This window comes from Bombus bifarius, unplaced genomic scaffold, assembly GCF_011952205.1.
Source record: "Bombus bifarius isolate JDL3187 unplaced genomic scaffold, Bbif_JDL3187 scf7180000008240, whole genome shotgun sequence".
Lineage (NCBI taxonomy): Eukaryota > Metazoa > Arthropoda > Insecta > Hymenoptera > Apidae > Bombus > Bombus bifarius.
Genome location: NW_022884534.1, coordinates 1236250 through 1259026, shown reverse-complemented (window position 1 = coordinate 1259026; position 22777 = coordinate 1236250). Strand labels below are relative to the sequence as shown.

At 45.7% G+C, this 22777-nt stretch overlaps 1 protein-coding gene across 1 annotated transcript in view; it reads left to right on the top strand.

Annotated features, from left to right (window-relative positions):
- The first annotated feature begins 11161 nt into the window (after positions 1–11161).
- The window catches only part of LOC117211636 (potassium voltage-gated channel protein Shaker-like), a 43868-nt gene continuing 32252 nt past the window's right edge, over positions 11162–22777 (top strand). Inside the window, exons 1-2 of the mRNA XM_033455739.1 lie at positions 11162–11296; positions 21080–21329. Coding sequence (XP_033311630.1) covers positions 11162–11296; positions 21080–21329 — 385 coding nt within the window. The remainder of the gene's footprint in view (positions 11297–21079; positions 21330–22777) is intronic.

Below are 22777 nucleotides of genomic sequence, written 5' to 3'. Positions count from 1 at the left end.
TGCTCGGGTATAAAGCCAGGTATAATTCCTTAGGAAATTTTGAAAAAAGGGGGGGGGGGTGCAAACCCTTGGAGGCGGAGCAAAAGACATTTTTGCAATGTCCGTCTGTTGCTATTCTGTCCTGCTTCTGTCGTCCCCCTTCTTACATCTCTATAAATTTCACTGCTTTGATACTTTTCTTGAACTATCAATATTATATAGCAGCGTTCTATATATAATTAATTAGATTAGTAGGATACACTGAATTGAAATTAATACGTACAGTACATTGAGAACAATAATTTTTCTTATTAACTACGAAAATAGGAATAGGGAAGTATGAAAGAAAGTAGGAAACTAAGAAGTATGTTTTCATGCGGTCATAAAATTTGCTCGGGTATAAAGCCAGGTATAATTCCTTGGGAAATTTTGAAAACAGATGGGGGGGTGCAAACCCTTGGAGGCGGAGAAAAAGACATTTTTGCAATGTCCGTCTGTTGCTATTCTGTCCTGCTTCTGTCGTCCTCTTGCTTACATCTCTATAATTTTCACTGCTTTGATACTTTTCTTGAACTATCAATATTATATAGCAGCGTTCTATATCCAATTAATAATATTAGTAGGATACACTGAATTGAAATTAATACGTACAGTGCATTGAGAATAATAGTTTTTTCTTATTAACTACGAAAATAGGAATAGGGAAGTATGAAAGAAAGTAGGAAACTAAGAAGTATGTTTTCATGCGGTCATAAAATTTGCTCGGGTATAAAGCCAGGTATAATTCCTTAGGAAATTTTGAAAACAGGTGGGGGGGGTGCAAACCCTTGGAGGCGGAGCAAGAGACACTTTTGCAATGTCCGTCTGTTGCTATTCTGTCCTGCTTCTGTCGTCCCCCTTCTTACATCTCTATAATTTTCACTGCTTTGATACTTTTCTTGAACTATCAATATTATATAGCAGCGTTCTATATCCAATTAATAATATTAGTAGGATACACTGAATTGAAATTAATACGTACAGTACATTGAGAATAATAGTTTTAACTTATTAACTACGAAAATAGGAATGGGGAAATATGAAAGAAAGTAGGAAACTAAGAAGTATGTTTTCATGCGGTCATAAAATTTGCTAGGGTATAAAGCCAGGTATAATTCCTTAGGAAATTTTGAAAACATTTGGGGGGGTGCAAACCCTTGGAGGCGGAGCAAAAGACATTTTTGCAATGTCCGTCTGTTGCGATTCTGTCCTGCTTCTGTCGTCCTCTTTCTTACAACTCTATAATTTTCACTGCTTTAATACTTTTCTTGAACTATCAATATTATATAGCAGTGCACTATATCCAATTAATAATAATAGCAGGATACTCTGAATTGAAATTAATACGTACGGTACATTGAGTACATAAAAAATAAATATTATTGTTTAATAAAATAATTAAAATTAATAAAATTAAATTTACAAGAACAAATTCTATAGTAAATTTAATATTAATCAACTTAAAAAAAATTAAATTACTTAATTTAATATTAAATTTTTAAAAAATTTTATAAAAATATCTATAATTCCCAAAATTATTATTTTAATTTAAACTGTTTTTTGTTAAATTAATATTTTTAGTTATATATTTTAATAAAAACATTAATTTTGTAAATTAAAAATTTAAAAATATTAATATAACTAGTAAAATAATTTTAATATATTAAATTTATTACTATTATGGAAAACTCTTATAATTGTATTCTTCTTTATATTTATATATCTGTTAGGACCGTTCGCGGAGAGACGCGGTCGCGAGGAAAACGCGTCAGCGAGAGGCGTAAATTCTCGCTACAATTCGGTGAATCGACGCCGCGAAGTAGTCGTTCCCCTGTTTCGATTAAGATAACAGAGGTGGTTGAATGAATATGACACAGTAGTAAGTTATATTTCACCGTTTATTCCACAACTTATAACGAGGATAGTTACACTGGTGCGTATGTACGAGATGAATGAGTGACTGATCTACGGGTGTGTATACCCGCTCGAAGGATGTTGACCGTTCGAAGGATGTAAAATCGGTACTTTCTTGGGAGACGATGCTGTCTCGGAGGAAGGCTAAGGATGGGTGTGTCTAGCGCACGGGACCATCGGATTTGTTGGTGCCGATGTTATTTAGGAGAGTGAGGGAATAGGCTTCGTTTTTAATTGGTTAAACGAAGGGTCTTAACCGCCCTCGAGAGAAAGTGATTAGTGGGAGGAAAGTTGCAGCTTGCATGAGAAAAACCAACTTTCCCTTGTCCAGCCGTGGTAGACAATAGTCTTTAGAAATTCCTCGGAACCAGATGTTTGTTTTGTTTAAAGGACCTTTTCTGGGAAATCTATGAGATTTATGGAAGGTACTTGAAACTATGGAGGATACGCTGCGAGTATTCGGTGACATCTGGTTGCCATATTGCCCGCGGTGTGTGGCCTGGGCTAGGTAGAGTGTTACGCGACGTAATAAAATCTAAGAATTAATTTAATTTTAATTTTAAATTATTTTTATTTAAATACTTTTATATCACCTTTAAAACAAATATTATATTTAATTTTATATATTATTTTTATAACAATAAATACCTTAATATATAAACAAATAATTTCATTAAACTTATATATTTTATTAATTATTTTTATTAGAGGAATTTTAATTTTATTCTCTTATTTTATTAGTTTAATTAATAAATTTTCAAAAAAAACTAATTATTTAAATTTATTTTTAACAAATCTAATTTTATTATTAACTTTTTTATTCTTAATAAACCATTGTGATATAAATATTAAAATATTAAATTTTTATTATTACAAAAATAATAAAATTTATAATATTAAAAAATTATATTTAAAATCCAACTATTGTATTCTTTTAATATTTATTATTTTCCTAATTATTATACTATTAATTATAACAAGAATTTGTTATATTAAAAATAAAAACTTACGAGCAAAGATGAATAAAATAATTTCATCAATTTATAAAATTCATATATTAAATTTACCTATTGTTACGCCACGAGGCTTACCAAAGGCTGTATTTTCTAACCGTCGCTCGCGGCCCTACAACGTCGCAGATGGATCGTCGCGGCTGTCCGGCAAACAAACATTGTAGTGGCAAGAGCATGGTTCATTAAGGGGTCGCCTTCCAGAAAAGACGAAAATAATCGAAGGGCGTGCAGTTTCTTCTGACGAGTCAAGCGTGACACTTCGACAAATCTGACGAGCAAACGAATTTATCTAGAGATATCGCAAAGTCGAGTCAAATTTCTGTAACATCTTCATCATATTATTGTAAAATATATTGTTCTATGTTAACCTGTTAATACAATGTTACATTCATTAAACCACCTCTGTTATCCTAACCGAAACAGGGGAACGACTATTTCGCGGCGTCGGTTAACATAATCGTAGCGAGAATTTACGCCTCTCGCTGACGCGTTCTCCTAGCGACCGCGTCTCTCCGCGAACGGTCGTAACAAACTCATTCGCTGATATTCTCGCCGAATTGAAAAGATCGCCGCGCAAAGATAGAGAAACGCGAAATCTGTGTATTTATAAACTTGACGTGGCATCGGACGAAGCGACCGTATAATTCGCCAGATCGTTTTCATCGCTTGGCGAAATTTACACGAGCGTGAACAAGCCCAGAGGAACGCGTAAATGGTAAAATACGAGCAGCGGTTGTAGACAGCTTGGCAACGTGCACGCACGATTCATGGTGATTCCCATGTGACTGGGCGTTCATCGATCCGGCTCGGAAATAGGCGACTGACCTATAACGTGTGGATTTCAACCGGCTTAAAATATTGTACGTCTATCTTTCTCTCTGTTATCGTCTTTTTCTATTTTCCTTTTTCTTTTTTTTTTTTTTTCCTGATCATCGGTCCTGATTCTCTCCGTTGAGAACTCGACGTGTTTCGGTGGAATTTCACGCACAGCGCAGACCCGGTCGACGCTAGTTTTCGAAGAAAGGCGAAAATACGCGTAGAAACGGGCTCCGTAGAACGCGATTATTCAGCAGACTGTAGCTTCTTATCTCTTTATTTTCTCTGACGTTGAAACGCTCTATCCAACGAGCATTAGGAAATACGAGCCTCGTAATTACGATGCAATTACCAGAATAAGCTAATAAGAGGCTAATAATAGTAGAGTAGTTGTAGGTAGAATTATCCGGAAATCTTGTTAAAAAAGAAAAACGCTTCATTGTTCCAAGAATAGCGATGGTTGCGAACGGGCGAGAAAAAAGAAAAAAAAAAAAAGAAGAAAGAAAGGAGCGTGCTGCTCGGCAAACAACGATAATAATATTTCACGACGATTGCGCCGCGTGACTCGGCCACGTAGTCGACCAATAGTTTGTCCTATTAGCGAAGAAAATTGGATGTAACTGGCAGCAAGTGTAACGTTTGCGAAAGAAGCTTTTAGGAAACTCCATTAAGGTTCGGGTAATCCCGTGCTGCATGGAAATCCCGTAAAATGTCAGTCGGCCTCTCTGCCAACGCCTTTACGTAATCGATAATTCGAAACGATAAATATTCATCTGCGTGGATTGTTCGCAAAGGATAGGGAAAATGCGTTTGCCGTGCAAGATTGCGTGGGATCTGGTTCTCGACGCGGCAGAAAATTATCGTCCGCCTTTGATCTGAATTTCAATCGGGTTCTCTTTCAATGTAGTCGAGAGACGATTCAGACGATTTTCATTAAAATTCAATCGTTGGGAATTTCTACCTTCTATTATTTCCAAGGTACTGTTACGTAATAATTATGACAGCGAAATAGAATGGCAAAGAATGCGATGACAATACAGCGTAATGTTAAAAATATCTCTGGTAACTATGTTTAAAGCTACCCACATTCTCGAAACCTACTGCAGAATTTTTCTCCAACTTGCAATTCAACCTTGTTTTAATCCCAACTTATAATTCAATCTCAAAGCTGATCGTTACGACGAATATTTCTAACAGCTTTAATAGTATCTTCATGTTTCTAAATAAACGAGTGAAACTTCGAAACAGATCTATTTTTATAGCTGTAATTGTTACAGCATGTACATTGCTTCGGTTTATTTCTACATCTTTTTATATTATATTATCTTATTATATTATTTTCTATTATATGTAATATCTGCTTGCAGTTTCTAATTTGTAGTTTTAACAGTCGTAAAACATACGCAGTCCAGCGATTACATCTTTCGTTACCAAGTTAAATACGACGACAAACGTTCGGAACGCGCGATTAGCTTAATCCAAAAATCTGATTAGGTTTGCTCGGCCGATAAAGCAAATAGATAAACAGGTAAATAATAATATTGCTATTATGGCGATCGTTGGAACATCGCATTGAAGTACGTGCATGATTCGTATCGTGCGACGACGCTCGCAAACCAGCGAATAGAACACAGCGTGGATCGATCCGAGTGACAATTCACGACACCTTTTCCATGTGCGTGTGCACTGTGCACCCTGCGGCTTCCGCGCCTTTTCCCACGGGCCTTTCTGTCTTCCTGGTTTCACCTCGTTACGCCATATGCCGTGAATACATGTCACGTATGAACGCGTGCATCGTTAACTCTTGCTGTCGTGCATGTGCGTACACCAGCCACAGCATCGCGCAACAATAGGAACAAAGAAAGGAACTGGCGGAACTGTTCGGCTAATAAACCAACCCATCGATCCTGTGACCGTGTCGCTCTCCTTCTATTCCCGGGAGATCAACGTTCCGAGTGTACGTACGTTGGTTGACGATCCGCGAGACGGATCTTCCTGTCGATGGAGTGGAGTGGCGCATACGGTGCATTGTGTCGACCCGTCAATTCAACTTGAATCTTTAGACTTACGGACGTGTAACATTGAGAAAAGACGAGATAACTTAGTCTGTCTCCTGTTGGAGAAATTTTTATCAGCTTCTTCTTGTATTTTTATGTATTGGGAAATGTTTCTTTCGTTTTATGAGGAAATAATAGACGCACAAAGTTTTTTTGTTTTATATTATTTTGTCGAATTGTTCTGTTGAGATAAACATCGCGATATTTCACAGACTTGGTATCACGTTTGTATGAAGGTGCATCGTTGTAAACAACACGTTTGCGAACGAAAGACACTTTTCGGACAACCTAATTTGCTTTTTTATACATAAAAGTTGAAGTTGTGTCTTGTAGAAATTGCCGAAAGGAAGGTGCATCGTTGTAAACAACACGTTTGCGAAAGAAAGACACTTCCCGGACAACCTAATTTGTTTTTTTTATACATAAAAGTTGGTTGTTTCTTGTAGAAATTGCCGAAAGGAAGGTGCATCGTTGTAAACAACACGTTTGCAACAGAAAGACACTTTCCAGACAACTTAATACATTTGTTTTTTTTTTGTATATAAAAGTTGAAGTTGTTTCTGATAGAAAATTCCGAAAGGTAGGTGTATCTTTATAAAAAACCACGTCTGCAAAAGAAAGACATTTTCCGAACAATCTAATTTGTTTCTTTTTATACATAGAAGTTAAAGTTGTTCCTTGTAGAAAATTCCGAAAGGAAGGTGCATCGTTATAAAAAACACGTTTCCAAAGGAAAGACACTTTCCGGACAACCTAATACATTTGTTTTTTTTTTTTGTATATAAAAGTTGAAGTTGTTTTATATAAAAGTTGAAGTTGTTTCTAGTAGAAAATGCCGAAAGGAAGGTGCATCGTTATAAAAAACACGTTTCCAAAGGAAAGACACTTTCCGGACAACCTAATACATTTGTTTTTTTTTGTATATAAAAGTTGAAGTTGTTTTATATAAAAGTTGAAGTTGTTTCTGGTAGAAAATGCCGAAAGGAAGGTGCATCGTTATAAAAAACACGTTTCCAAAGGAAAGACACTTTCCGGACAACCTAATACATTTGTTTTTTTTTTTGTATATAAAAGTTGAAGTTGTTTTATATAAAAGTTGAAGTTGTTTCTGGTAGAAAATGCCGAAAGGAAGGTGCTTCGTTATAAAAAACCACGTCTGCGAAAGAAAGACACTTCCCACTTTTATACATAAAAGTTGAAATTGTTTCTTGTAGAAAATGCCGAAAGGAAGTTGCATAGTCGCACCGTTAGTCTTGCGTTAGAAGAAATTTTCTAAATTTCGTTGGGATTTAGTGGAGAATGGTAGGATTATATTCATGGACCGATTTATTTCATCTGCAAGCGTAATAGGGCAGCCACACGTTACGGCCGTAAAAGGCGAAGACGCAGAGCCATATTAATTTAACGTTGCGTCGTAAAACACGAGCGTTCGACCAACATCCCTCGATGCAAATTTCATAAGCGCCACACGAACGTAGGGAAAAATAACGAGCCACTTAGGATCTTCGAATCTCTGCTTCATCGAAACGATTTCCATTCAATGGCGATCGAGCGGAATGGTTATTATCGAGGTATAGCGCGAACGACGTAAAATATCGCACGATCCATTCCTAAGATCCGCGAATCTCGCTTTAGCATTCGACAACGAATAAGCGAAATCCTTCGAATCGGGTCTGCCGAGGCAGACGAATTTTTCGCGAAAATGTTTCACGATCAGTCGCCTCTGTCGATCTAGCGATCGTGGAAAACGCGGTTGAAAGCGCATTCTGTTCGCCTATAGCGACGCTGTTTCCGTTCATCGAGATCGCATCCGCTTGTTTGTTCGTTTATCGAATTGCTGTTTGCTCGCGTCGATCAATCGACTGCTCTTTCGTCAAATTTTCTTCTATCCCGAATCCCTCGACATTTTTGTTCAAATGCTTTTTCCCATTTCAACCTGTGTATTTGAGATTTCCTGTATCTGGCGGAAAAGCTTCGCAAACACGTTCCTCTGTCGATCAAAGCAATCGTACGGTTGCTCCAGTTGTCGAACCACGTTCGTCGTCGGCAAATTTTTTCCTTCTTTTTTATCTCACAATTCTCGATAGTTGCACGTCGCGGTATTTAATCGAAGCTAACGTTATTCGCGAATATGGGATTCGAGCATGGAAACAAGTTCGTTAAGCAAGATCACGAAATACGCTGGAGGAGAAAATTCGAGAAGGCAAGTAATCTTCGGAGAAGAAATAAATGAGAAAACGCGTGCTCTTCTCTCGAAGCTTCCAGAACAGAGTAGTCGTGTGGGACGCTAACCTCTTCTCTTTTCCTCCATCGTTCTTTGTCTTCCGCAATCTTCCTTTCTCCTTTCCTTTTTCTTCTTCCATCTTCGTCGTTCCATTTGTACCGGTCGCTTTGGCTTCTTCAACGCTGCACCAACAAGTCTAACTGCGATATCGTCGACGCCAGTTCCGAGTACTTTCTTTATCTGCAGCGTTAACCATACAACGAACGAACAAGTTCGATGGGATCGCCAACCGAGAAAGATGGAAACTGCTTTCCATGTATCCAGTACTCTGGCGGTTTACAAATTTCTCAAGTTTCTGCTTAACCTAATTGCAGCTACGACTATAAGTGTTACGGTCGTGTTATCGGTTCACATTCCATGCATTTTAGCCGTGACAGCAGCTTGGAAAGAAATTTCGATTGGCATAAATTCAGCACTGCATAGATTTTGCGCCAGGACCAACGTTCCAACAACGCGGTTCAAGCGTTTCGATCATCTTTCCGCGTTAGGCCAGTACGCGATCGAGTCCGCTTAACGAAACGTGTAAATATTGGGTTGGCAAGTAAGTGATTGCAGGTTTTGTCAATACCACCTAACGACAAAAACCGCAATCACTTAGTTACCAATCCAATATTACGCCTGGTCGTTCAGAAAGTTAAAGTATGGAACAAAGTGTAGATGTCAGGTGACGAAGATAAGAAAGACGAATTCGATCGACAAAAGCGAGCGCGTGCTAGAGAATCGAAATCGACGCAGTTGGCGCGCGACGAAGCGTAACCCTCTTTTTCCGCATTGTATTCGGTCGCGTTTTAACTTGACCCTGAAAGGATTTCCGGCTTGGCGAAAATCGTGCTGGATGACGACTGGTCGACCTGCTTGGCAGGCCGACTGACATGCCGAAATATTTTCCGCCCTGCGCGTATGGTTTGTCGGGGTAGTGGTATGCATGTGCTCTCGGCAGTCGGCACAGGATCGCTTGACGCAATAGAGTCGATAAGGGTAGCGAGGATGCCGATGGCTGGCGCCATCTAATAATCTGCCCTGGCATTATCATCGTCCGACTCGGCAGGGAAACTGCACGCCAGCGCGCCAGCTCGCAGGGCTGTGCAGGGTGCGATGCTTTGTTTACGCGAGTGAATTCCAATCCTTCGGCACTCGGACGATAGCGTCCGATTCTTCGCTAACGCGTCGCATTCCGCACGGCTGTGAGTCGGCTCGGCTCGGCTGGGTTCGGCTGGGTTCGGCTGGGCTCGGCAACCGACCAAAGACGCGGCCACTTGCCGCCGCTTCATTACGGTTCAACGATTTAAAATGCTGTCAGAAAGGACCATGTGGATTTGCTGACGGATGTGGATGTGGCGTTGCCTGGTCGGAGTAAGATGGGGTGAGAAAGGAAGTAGATAGAACGGCGTTGATATCTTCGAACGCCAGCTACGCTTTCGGTGAGCTATCATTCGCGCGGAGCCGCTTTGATAAACATCGAAGAGAGGAGAAACCAAAGAAAGAAAAGGGAACGGTGTTACGCGACGGCAAGATCGTCGTCACGCTACGATTTGCAATCTGCGCAACCGATCGGTTTCAACCGATGCTTTCGCTTCGTCGGACGCTTTATCGAATGCTTTGCAACGTGTTTTCCCGTAAACCACGCTGCTGTGAATTCATTGCGTGTTGCGTAACACCGCTAACTTTTCACTCGAATTGTCACGTGGCGCTAGAACGTCTGCATGCCTAGAGTATCGCGTCCGTTAGTCGCGATTTCCGTACGTCGCGATTTCCGTACGTCGCGACGCGACGCAATTGGAACGCGCGTTCAGATACCATTCGCTGAAGCTTTCCTCGTTCCTTCTTTCTTTGCAGAATTTGCACGATTATCGGACGACTCTCGCCGGATCGATCTTGCGAAAGATTCTCGTGTTCGTATCGCGAGCTTCTTATCTTCGACGAACGAGACGAGTCGCAACAAATTTTCGAATCGACGCTCGGCTAACACGTGAAACGCGAACCAATTAGCTGGCATGGTCGGTTCACTTTTGTTTACTTCGATGCGTATCGCACGGCAACGAAGGACCAGAAGGTTTTCAGCTTTCGTCAGTTTCGTTAACGGGTCGTGACTTTCCGATGAAATCTCCACGCGAGTAAAACGTTCGAAATCTCGAACGGGTATTTCCTCTCGGAATCTGACTGGAAAAAATGGATTTCCGATCGTACGCTTTCGTTTATTACGGCGATTCTATTGGAAATCGTATGGACACGCGATTGGTTGCCTTAAACTCGACAAGTAGTTGGGTCACTGGGTTGAAGCTTAAATAGCTCGATGGATAATGCTGCTTTACGTACGCTGTTGCGTACTCGGAGTAATCGGCTAAGGGATTCTCGAATCGAGAATCGACTTACGCTTCCAAACAGACGACTAGCTTCCGCCCCGAACGAGCCGTTTAACGCTCGAGCGCGCCCCACTTACCCTCTAACATCTTTGTTTCCTCGCTATTTCGTCCTGTTTTTTCTTTCCGCTTCCTGTATTTTCCCGAACGAGAACCAGACACCAGTGGAATTGAGCCGTTTAACCGAGCCGTTTATGGATCAAGAGAACTGGGACGGTTACTTTATAAGCTCGTTAAAGCGGCCAGAGGACGCGAACCGTTCCCATGGGTAAGGTCAGTAATTCGATGCACGTCCACGTCACTCGTTTCCGCGTTTACGTGGCTAGGCTTCCTCCTTATCGACGGAAATGAACGTGCCGCTTGTAATAACCGCGTTACACGAAGCCCCGCTGACCATTTCCACCTCCGAACGCTTTCCACTTCAATTTTTCCTACGGAAACTTCTCCACAATTCCTTTTCCCTGCCGATCGTTTCCCCTTTCGGGAAGAATTTCCAGCGAACTTGCTACCGATACGACGTTTCGACAAATCGAATCTACAACCGAAGATATGCGATCGGATTATTCGCTGGAAGAAGAATTGCGTTCGGACAACTGCGCGTACATGGAAAATTATTATCACCTTTTTCCTTCGTTCTTTCGTTCGCTAAAAACCAGAAACGAGAAAGAGACGTGGAGGTGGAAAAAGAATTTCTCAACGATGTATCGACGTTGCTTGCCAGGTGACATAGAAGTCGCCGGGCATATCGACTGCAGTTGCGGGCTTGTTACTGGCAATTCGTCGGATCAGGGTCATTCTGGACGTTTCATTGATGCCTCGCACTACATTCACGGGGTAACCAGAGTTAACCACTCCCATCGAGGCCATGAGAAGCAGGGAAGCTGACCTAGATAACTATGCTCACGACCCGATTCGCCCCATCTTCACCGAAGCCGGTGAATGGAAACGACATGACGCACACACCATACTGCTCTCCCCTTCCCTCCCCATCTAACCGTCACTCTGTCTCTGTCTCTCCTTTTCTCAATCCATAACCTTATTTCCTTTACGTAACCGGTCAGGATTCACGTAAGAGCATCGAGAACGCGGCCCTCTTACCCTTCCGCGATCTCCAATTCCTGTCGATCGCCGTATGTCCTTTACGTTTCATATTGCCCAGCGATCATGTGTGTGTTATGTTTACTGCCGTGCCTAATGGCGCACTGGTCTCGAGGTAATCACGCGTGAACGTCTTTGGCAGGTTAAGAACGCACGAGAGTAACTAAGACGACCGAGAGGAAGCGAGAGAGCAGCTTCAAAAGGGGAAGCTAAAAATTCCTGTTGAAAGTCGTATGGAGATTATGGGTTGATGCTGGTCGAGCGAAAAATTAGTTTAACGCGTAGCTTGTCGATTTTCGCGTCGCGGTTAACGATAATCGCGTCTCGTCCTCTGTCGTACGGTTCCAATGCGAGTTATTCTCGGATCTGGTATCTTGCAACGTACGGCGAAAATATTGCGCCACCGACGAAAGTTTCGACCCATTAGATTTATGACCGTGTACGCTACTGCAAGAAGACAAACGTGGAAACGGAGGTTGTCTAGAAAAATCGACAAGTACGCGACGGCGGATTCTCCGCGAGTATTTCTCGAGATTTTTTTTCCAATTACCGTAGACGGAAACGTGGACAAAAAATTGCAAGATTTTTTTACCTTCTCTACCAGTTTTTCGTTCAACACGGCAGATTCGCTCGTGTCGTTAACGAGGAAAGTTTTACATCCCGCGGCACGTCTGCTTCCATCGTTGCCATATCCTTCAGGATCGTAACAAATAAAAGGATTTATTTCTAGTTTCGGGTGTTCCGCTGGCCGGATATTTTTCTCTGGCATCAGCTTACGGACGTACACAATTGCCTGCTTTCTATTCAAATCAAAATTATTTCATTTGCTCTCACAGAGGAGTTTCTCGAATGAAACGATCAAGTTTCTCGAACTAAAGAAATAGAAATAAAATTTCCAAAGCGATATGGATCCCGTGTCAACCACTTTTTTACCAACCGATAATAGACACGTTCTGCGCGATATTACGAACGTGCGATGCACAGCGGCCGATTGCCCGACACAAGGTAATAGGAAACAGCGAATTGGCAAAAGTCAATTCGCGAGCTAACGCATGATTATCGACAAATGTAATTTGCGAGACGCGGCCAATAATAGATTTCCAATTCGCTAGCTAGCAGATTTCCATTAGACGGGCTATGGGAGGCGGGCCAACGTTAATTCGAGGAACAAATGGCGGTGGAAGGAGATCTCGGCATAGTCGCGAAAGTAGAAACGTCGAACGTGATGCAACGCTTTAAATTATTCCGTCTTCTCGACGATCGTCTTTCTCCAAACCCCACGAAATCCAACAACCAGACGCTGTGATTTTTTTTTTCGAAATAATTGGTGCGATAAAATATCGACGAGTAAGTAGGCAAATTCAAAGTAAGAAGAAACTCTATTTGACCATCGAAGATGTTTCCAGAGGGAAAAAGTTAGAGGAAACTATCGGAAGGTGGAGCGGTTGTTTAAAACTAACTGGTAATCGACAAAAGGAATCCTTAGCGGGTTGCTAAAGTTTTTAACAGGTTGTACCCCTCGATATCTCGACTCGTTTAATCTCTTGTTGCTCCGAATGTGGATCTTGCGGGCGTTCTCGTGGTGAAAGAAGCACTTGGTAAGATCAATCACTGAGAGTACCCACTGGTACGCTTCCCATTGTCTTCTTTGACGCGAGGTCTCCTTGGTGGTAACGCTTTGTCACGATGAGTTTAATACCTCGGCCGCAAGACTCTCGAGTGGCGTAGCCGGTGTGTGCGGCGTCGCCAACATCCCCATCGGCACATGCACAAACTTTTTCGCTTTATCTGCCCATCCGCAGGATCAGCTGCGTGATCGCGTGTTTCTTTTTCGCTCGATATCGTGGCGCTCGCTAACCTGCTTTACCGATCGCAACTTCGATCGAGGTAGCTTCGTTTCATCTTACGTTTACATCAGATCATCTTACGTTTCCTCTCAGCGAGGCTCACGCTCTTCGTAAGCTGTGCGTTTCGTTTATCGAATTTCAGTCGATTCGATGGTAGCACGCGCTGCGATCGAGTTTCTCGAGGATCGATAATTTGTGGACGGTTGGCAAAGTGGCGAGAATTCGTGCAATCGTTGAATAAGCAGAAACTAGAAGATGAACGTGTATAGAGGTTTTCGGTGCGATCGGATGGCGACGATGCGGCTAATCGATGTATCGAAGATATTGGGAGACGGTGTGGCGGATAGGAACGTCGTGTATCAATTGGCCGAATTATTGCAGCGGCACAAAGAACGAATTTCGATATGAAAACTTGTGCGGTGTAATTGGAAATAGGGCGGCCAGGCTGCGGATGCGAGCCGCGTCGTTGGCTTAGCTCCACGTCGCGTTGCGGTTGTATTTCGCTGGCCCATATACACAGATATTTATTGGCGTGTCTTAACTTTCGACTTGGAACTTCGCAGGATCGCGAGGGGAAACTTGCCTCGAATCGACTCGGCTGCAACTTTCATCGCGAAACTACGAGAAAAGTCGCCTTTGTCGCGCAACTTTCCTTCTATCGGCCACGTTTTCCATGGGCTGCCGATTTTCGTCGTGGCCACCAATTAGTCCGCTTCGTCCCTGCTTTCTCTCTAATTTCTCCATCGAAATCGTTCTATACAAGAGATTCGTTGTTAACACTTTACCGACCGCTAGCGTTTCAACAGCATACGCACCTCAGGCGCCGGCTCTGTTTCGGTTTAGACTCTCCAATACCATTCTTTTCGTTCATCGCGAACGTTAAGTTTTTCAAATTGGTATAAAACTGTGGCAGCTTACGAAGTAACACAACCGAGCAAGGTACCTTGATACTAATAAGCAAATTACTGCTCAAATAATGAGAAAGATTGTCGGCGACAGAAAACCGATTAATAAGTTATCGATCGGTAAGCGTCGGCGACAAAATACCGATTAATCGACTATCGGTCGGTAAAGTGTTAAGTTTTCTGCGTTGAATGCCACGCAACGTGACGTGAAATTCGATCGGTATCTTCGATCGGTACATCGTCTCTGTTCGCGAGATCTTCTTACGCTATCTGTCTTTACATTTTTCTTCCCTGTCGCATCTTGCTCGGCCACATTCGACTCGACTTTATCAACAGCTGCGTTCAACTTGCTGTTGCCGCGAGCGTTCATAAAGTTCATTAATTAGCTGAAATCGCGGATAATTAACGTTTAAAACACACTTTAGCTGGAAGTAATTAGAAGGTTTAAAGTTTAACGTTAAAAGTTGACGCAGTCTCGTGTTGCGCGTAGCTTGTGCTCCGCGCTAGAACTCGAGCCGCTTTCCAGCCACGCTTCAATCTTATCGTGTCCTTTAGCATAGTAATTGTGTAGCGTCGTATCCGGCCGCGAAACGAAGCTGCTTCCAGTGATCCCGCCCCCAAACAAACAGGATACACCCAGTCGGAAATATTTACCTGGCCGAATTATTCTCTGATTTCTGTAACGCGAAACTCTAATCAATCTATTCGCAGTTACGCAAAACGCCCGTTTCCGGGTGGAAGCCTGAATTAGATCGGTTTGTCCAACGATCTGACTAACTGTCGTAACGCACGCGACGGAACTCGGATAAACTTTTGCGCGCGGTTCTTTTGCTCGCAGAAATACGTAACGAACAACGTCCACCTCATAGCAAACTTTCTATCTCTGACAATGGGAAGATGTGGAGTCTATGGTATCGTTTGAACGTATTTGCAAAGGTCAGGATGTCGCAGAAGAATCGTGGAATGAAGCATGAAGGCATAGTGCAAGAAGTTTCGGAGATCATTTTATTACAACGACGAAACGTCCTTCTTGGACCATCCTTGCCATTTTTTCTTCGCTCTTTCCTTTCGTCCCATTTCCACTCTGTGATCCTCGGTCCAATCATGGTCAATCGCCATGGCGAAAGTTTCAAACGTATAAATTCGTGGCAAGGTCGTGATATTCTATTTATTTTGAAATGTCAAACGCGCCTGATGAATTGATCGGCGAATTGAAGTAGCGCAGATCTGTACAAGGTGTGCCGCCAGCCACGAGGCAAGTAGCAAGGTCTCCATGTGTAGGGTCCGACCTGGATAGAGAAAGAAGCTCGGGCCGAGGGAAGTGGCCGACCTGAATTTCAACGAAACTTTGCCAATTTGTAAGAGGGGCGCCCAAGGTACCGATAAACTCTTTAATTCGGCTTTTTCTGCCGCTTCTTCGTTCGTTCGCAGCGGTCTGGCCGCTCGACATCTCGGACCTTCGAGGACGAAAGAATCGAAAAATTAGAATTGACGAAACTTGGCATCTCGTTAAGGGGGTTCAGGTTACAGAAACCTTCAGTTTATTCGTATTTTGCATCGGTTGCTTCTTTCGAAAGGTAGCTTCTCTCTTACGTTCGTTATCTCGCTTCGAGGTTGGCTTGAAACTCTACCTCGACTCCGAGTATCGCAGCGGATTTCTTCGTACGAGTCTCACAGGACGAAGGAAGAAACGATCGGAAGATGAAAATGCGCGCGATGATTCAGTGGGAGAAACGCTACGCTTCGTGTAAGTAGTAGAGCGCCTTCCATGGTCCGGCACGCGCTGCTGCAACATGCACTGACCTTGGCTTTATGGTGGTCGAGCACGCTGTCGGTAGATGGATCAGCTGACGGGACATGGCGGAAAAGGAGGAAGAAGGAGCTTACCAATGGTAAGGTAGAAAGCGCGTGGAAACGAAAGCAGAGGAAAAAGATGAAAAAACGAGAGAGAAAGGAAGAGACAAGGCGAAAGGGAGGATAGGGGCAAATGAAAAAGGAGAAACTGGAAAGTGGGAGTTGCCGGTGAAGGGCCAGGATCAAGAGTAGCTGTTGGGGTGACGGCGGGGTGGCTGGTCCCTCGTAGAGGGGGGCGAGGGTCGGCAGAGAGGGATGTATTGATTGCGTGCGGTTAGTGCGACGAGGAGGGTTCTTCGTGTGTTGGACAGAGACAAACACAGGCTGAGTAGAAAGGGCTGTAGGAGAGAGCGAAAGAGAGCGAGAGAGACGAACAGCGCGAACACAGGCTGGTGGGTGCAACGGGGAGTTTCGTACAGGTGCGAGAGGGAGCTGGTAAGGTAGGACGGAGGAGGGGGATGAGGAGGGGACTTGAATTATAGCAGAAGAAACAGACGCGGAGATAAGGAGCGAGGCGAAAGGTGGACAGCGAAGGTAAAAAGGGAAGAACGAGAGACGGGAAGACTAGGAACCAGACTACGCTCGTGGTAGCCAGGGGGCATTTGCATAAAGCGAGAGGAGGAAATAAAGAAGCCGGAAGAAACGGTGAGCCGGGTCACGTAGGGAGAAACGGAAGTGGCCGGAAAATAGGAGATGATTGCGCGACGGATAAGACGTTGGAAACGTAACGAAAAGAAAGATAGACCGGCTAACAACGTTCGGACGAGTAGGCTAAACGTTCGAAAGGCAGGAAGCGCGATAATAGCGCGCGAAGAGAAAGAACGACAGAGGAAGATACCAAGCGTGGTAAAAGGTATCGTACAGAGTGCAAGAACGTTCTTCAAAGACGTAATCCTTTTCGATTGCCGCTGTTGGATGTTGCTGGTATCTGTTCTGGCGCGGCATGACACGCGTAGCGAGGAGAACGAGACGAGAAGTGGCCGGTGACGCAGCTGGCAATCGCATAATCTGGTTATTGGGATTCTTAACGCGCGCGAAGAGGAGGGAAGATGGAAAGAGAGAGAGAGAAAGAGAAAGTGAGATCAATGCCGTTACACTGCAATGCTGCCACATGCTATTCCATTTCCTTCCGGCCGGGTCGAGCGCGACCCGAAGTTTCACGGAGGGTTCGTCTACTTACATGGAACGGTACGTCGCGTCGCAGCGATGTAGGTCGGCACGATGGTGTCATGGAAGTCACGAAGGAGGAACGGGCGAATTCCAATGACCGACCAGCCGAGATCGAACCGCCTCTTCGATCAATGGGCCGCCGACATTGATTTCCACCCATTTACCCGACCAGCTGCACGCCTTTTTTTCTTATTCGATGAATGAACCTGCAGCACGGACTAGAAACTCGTTACACGGGGGAACGCCGGCTTGAAAAACGTTTGCCGGGGATTAATTAAGCGTCACCGATCGTTAGGCCGAGTTCGAAGTTGTTTTTGTTACGCTATCGATTGGAAAATCCCTTCGGAGGATAGGCTTTCCGGAAATGATTCAGGGACGCTCGAATTCTATTTTCACGACGGAACTTTCCAGTTGATTCGTATCCCTTTCGTGCCAGATATTAACCAGCCAACGAGGCAATTTTTTTCTCTGCGTGAACCACCAACGGACCGTTTACTCGCTCGTTATTCGTATTTTTCACTCAGAAATCTCGAGTCCAAACTACCTGGAAAATATCTTTTGCCAGAGACGCGAGCCACGATGCACAGCGATGCTGAGGTTCGCTTCGCGTTCCGCGATCCTCTACGGCCCATCTCCTCTGTCTCGAATCGTCGGGCGAATAACTCGCGCGACCATGTAAACCGACCAACCAATTCGTCCTCGGATGCTCGCTCGTCTCTTCTCTCGAGACTTTTTGCGAACTTGTCCGGCCGAGTTGCTTCAAGTCGCAGCCACCGATTCAAGAAGAACGATCGTTTGGCTAAAGTTCGTGTTTACGCGTTAAAATAGCGAAAGGCGCAGGGACAGGAAAATACAAGAACAGCGGCGATCAATGAATGGGTGCGATCGATCGAACGAACGGATAGCCAGCGAAAGCGTGTGCGTAGGTCTGTTGGAAATCGTCAGGTATTAACACGTATCTGGCTCAGCCACTTTTAACCAACGGTATGGTAGCACTGTTGGAGAAATGTAGATGGCGTGGCAGGTAGTACGAGGCAGAATATAGCAGTGGTGCACGCGTGGGCCACTCATTCATAATCCGACATGAATATGTAGCACCAATACCTCTTACTCGTTAGCGAGTAACGCGAACTGCGAAATATCGTGCGGCAACCGTATGAAAAGCTAGCGGAGTACGTGGCCAACGTTATCCGGTGTCACTACGACGTACTCCATCTTGTAAATCGATGCGAGACCGTGCAGGCGAGGCGGGAAAAAAGTAGAGGGACCACGGCAACCAAGGATGAAACACGGAAGAAAAAAAAAAAAAGAGAATCCTGTAGATTCGCCAGTGTGGCCGAGTTCGACTTCATTGATCGAGCCAGGCGGCCGCGTTGTAGATTTCAGTCGTCGATTTCTGTCGCATGGAAAATCCGAGAAAGCAATGGAAACGAAACGGCGAGATTCATCCGCGCGACTCCGCAGCTTTCCGATCGATCGCCACTGGCGTTTTTCTCCGCGTTCTCGTGTCGCTCTATTCGCGGCAAATAACGCGCCAAGTCGCAGATGAACTGGCAGATTGTCGGGCCGCTTTGTAACCCTTCCAGGCGCGCGTTGCTCGCGCGACTTGCGAGCCAAAGGGGAAACCCGATCGGGTTTCGTAATTTCAAGGGAATCGCGGGCTGCATCGCCGGGCCGAAAGAAATCGACTAATCGAGAGGCTGGAGCGCCTGCAAACCGAAATATCTTACGTGCCATGTCTTCGCTGACGTCAGCGTTATACAATTTCCTTGGAAATATCGTGCGAATTACGGCTTGCGATTCGTTACTGTTCGCCGATGCTTTGCGCTGGAGCGCGATCGTCCTCTTACGTAAGCCACGTTCGTTCCGCAATTCCATTTTTCACAGCCAGCTTTTCTACATTCGTAACTTATCGATATTCCTTGGGAACGCGCTTACGGTTATGCGTTTAGCGACCAATACATGTACAGTTTTACATCTGACATTAAAATTATCAAATTTCCACGGTCACGCCAAAAGCACGAGCTTTCGTACCACGAAAAGCAGGAAAGTGTGGAATTCGCGCAGCCAGTCGTTGCCCGCTAACGGAACTAATACAACGCCTGTATCCATTAATGATACAACTTCGTATTTCATCGTTAGTACTCTTAATGAACGGAAATATCGATTAGACGTTCGCTTCTCGCCGAGTATTGCTCGTAGCGTAGGCTAAAATGCGTGCTTCCAACGTGACGGATTAAGCTGATCGAGCACGTGACACGGGCATACGTTCTGAACGATACACAATCGTTGTTCTACGTTCGTGTAACTTTTTCCAACACAACTCGAAACCAGGTTAAGAGATCGGTATGTTAACGTTGCTTTGAAGATAGTCGCAAGTCCTTGAAATTCCGAAAGATACAACAATCGTGAGAAATCATGGAATTGCATGGTCGATGAGGAAATTCGAAAGCGAGCAGGATCGGGTATCGTCGGTGTTTGGTTGGGCGAACAGAGAAGCGCGACTACTATCGATCAACGCTAGCAAAAGTCCCCTGGAGAAATAGCGATCGCTGGCAGGAGAGAAGGATCGGGCGCAAGATTAAGTGGTGCAAAGGGAAAAAAGTCAGACAGCAGGAAAGAAGAAAGGGAACGGCGCGGCGGTGGACTAAGTCGGCACGGGAGGAGTGCGCGCGCGGTCGTGTTTGAGCGCGCGCGTTGAACAAATGGCGCATGGCCGACGAACGGATACGAGAACTCACGAGGACGAGCGTCTTTATCGTTGTCGATGTCGTCGTTGTCGTTGTTATTGCGAACGTCGTTAGGCTACGAACGTATCTGCAAGCAGCCGGATGACCTGCGGCCCGATTTGTCATGGTCGTCGAAAGACCATTCGAAACGAGTACTTTTTGCCAGCGTGCTCGATCGCGACCAACGGTCTGCCTTATCCGCAGAGGGGGGAGAAGGAGGACCGTGAACTGGGGCTGGAGGCCGAGGTGGGGTTGCGGAGGGTCGCGAGGATGCTCGAGGGGAGGGTGGCAGAGGGTACACCTCGTTGCCCAGCATGATTACGCAACAGCCATTGATCTCCTCGTGCCTATAGTCGAAACCTCGTGCTCCCCACGATGCCGGACTAAGTCGCGTTCCTCTCCAGGGACAGCGTATCGCGCTTCCACTCGCTAAATTTCACGCTGCCGCGAGGCTGGCTAGTCGTCCAACGATCATCGCGTAGCGAATTTTCCTTCGTTCGTCGTGTGATCGGACAGGCGTTTCTCGTCGCACGTTAGCACAGGTCCGACAGCGGGCCAATGCACGCGCTCGTCAGTCGCACGTTCGGTGCTCGTCGAGGTTGGCGGATAAGCGCGTAATCGGCGCGCGATAGTCCGCCGACGAACTTCGTTGCCTCGCAGATGCGTACGGTTTCGTGAGACGAACGACGAAACAGAGAGAAAGAAGGCGAGCAGGCGGGTAGTAGGGGCGGGCGAGAGGGAGAGGAACGGTAGGTGGGGAGCGTGGTGGGGTGGGACGATTGGAGCGAGCGAGAAAGGAGAGTCGTGCAGGTGAAAAAGTGAGAGTGAGAGAGCGCGAGGGGGAGGGAAAGAGAGGCAACGAGGTATTTGTGGAAGAGCGCAGGTTTGTAAGCAAGTGGAGGGGAGGAGGAATAGAAGGGGAGAACGCGTAGAGTCGGGTACAGGGTGAACGGAGAAAAGAAAAACAGCGGTGAAGAGAAAAGTAGGCATAACGGATGTGGCTGGCGTTTATAGCGAGCTTTTGTTGCAACACCGCGCCTTCTATTCGCGATATTTCTTTGTCGGGTAGTTGCCAGCAGCAGGGCGATCTCTTCTCTGCCACCACCACCACCACCACCACCACCGATAGCAGCAGCAGCGGCGCGACCGCCACCACCGTATTACGAACGAGGCCCACCTCCACCGGCGCCAACTTCCACCGCGTATCCTCCACTGGCGCTTCGGATACGACAAAGACAGACAGACAGAGCTAGAGCGAGAGAGAGTGAGAAGGGAGAGAGGGAAGGAGGAAGGGAGCGAGGGAGGGAGAAAAAGAAGGAGCGAGCGTGTGCGGAAGGTAAAGCGGTGGCGGTAGGTTTCTCAGACGAGTTCTCGTCGGCGTAGCGCAAAGGTGGAACGGAACGGAAAACTACTCTGTCGGTCGGTCCGTGGTCCTCGTGGTCGGGTGTGAGGCGCGCGTGCGAGCGAGGCCGAGAGCGAAAGGGGGCAGGCGCGAGCGGGGCGATCGGACAGAAACGGGTACGTGCGTGGCGATCCGAAACGGCGAGCGAGAAGGAAAAGAGGAAAGAGGCGAGAAGGAAGGAGGAGGGAAGGAAGGAAGGACGGAAGGAAGGAAGGAAGGAAGGGAGGAAAGAGGAGGGAAGCGAAAAGGAAGGAGACCCGCGGAAAGATCGCACAGTGTGTCAGTGTACCGAACGTTGCGTTCAGATGATAGGTGCCTCCCGGTGGAGGCGCTTCAGTCGGCCGGCCGCGATCCGTTTGATCGAGATTTTCCGCGCTGCTGCGACGACGAGACGCGTGTCGCGGCCTCCGTTCGCGTCCTTCCGTAGCTCGTCGTCCTCTTTATGACCGTCGTCGTGGTCGTCCCCGTGACCGAAGGCGTTGTCGTCCTTGACAACTCGGTCTCGTTCGCCTGGCCGTAGTTACGCGTCGAACGGATCTCGATGGCTCGTGCGCCGTGGATGCCACCGTGCTCGACCCGCCTCTCCACTCTCGTACCTTCGTTCGTCGTCGTGGTCGTCGTGGTCGTCGCCGCCGTCGTCGTCGTCGTCGTCCCCGCTTTCGTTCCGCTCGCTTCTCCCGTCCACCGACACCACCACCGTCAGTGATCGCGAGTGAACGATGCGTCAGAGTAACGGAACGTACCGCGTCAGTTAACGGTTCCTGTATGTCTTCTCTTCTCGTCTCATCTCTTCTCTTCTCGTCTATTCTCTCCTATCCGTTTGCCACGTCGCGTATCTCTTCGTTCTTTTTCTTTCTCCTCCCTTGGACAGTCCGCCGTTGCTCTTTTCTCTTTCGATCGAAACGCGGCGAGCAGACTGGCGAACTGTTGTGCGCGGATAAAAAGAACGCGCCGTCACGGTAAAAGGGAGGATCGAGCGAGAAGGGTGCGTGTGCAAGCGTGCGAGTGCGCTGCTGAAAGAAGGGTGCCAGGTATTATTATAGCGAAGAGGAACGAGCGTGTGAGCGAATGATAGGCGATAAGAAGCGAACCGAGTGCGAATGGAGATGTAAACGTTAAACGACTGGAACGATAGAAGGGAAACACGGGAGAAAGCGAGAGAGAAAGAAAGAGAGAGAGCGAGAGCGAGAGCGAGAAAGAGAGAGAGAGAGAGAAGAAGGAGAACGGCGAGTTGAGAAAGGAGAAACGCAGGAGGACGATCGAGGAGAAGGGAAAAAAAAAGAACGAAGAGAGAAGGGAAAACGGTGGAG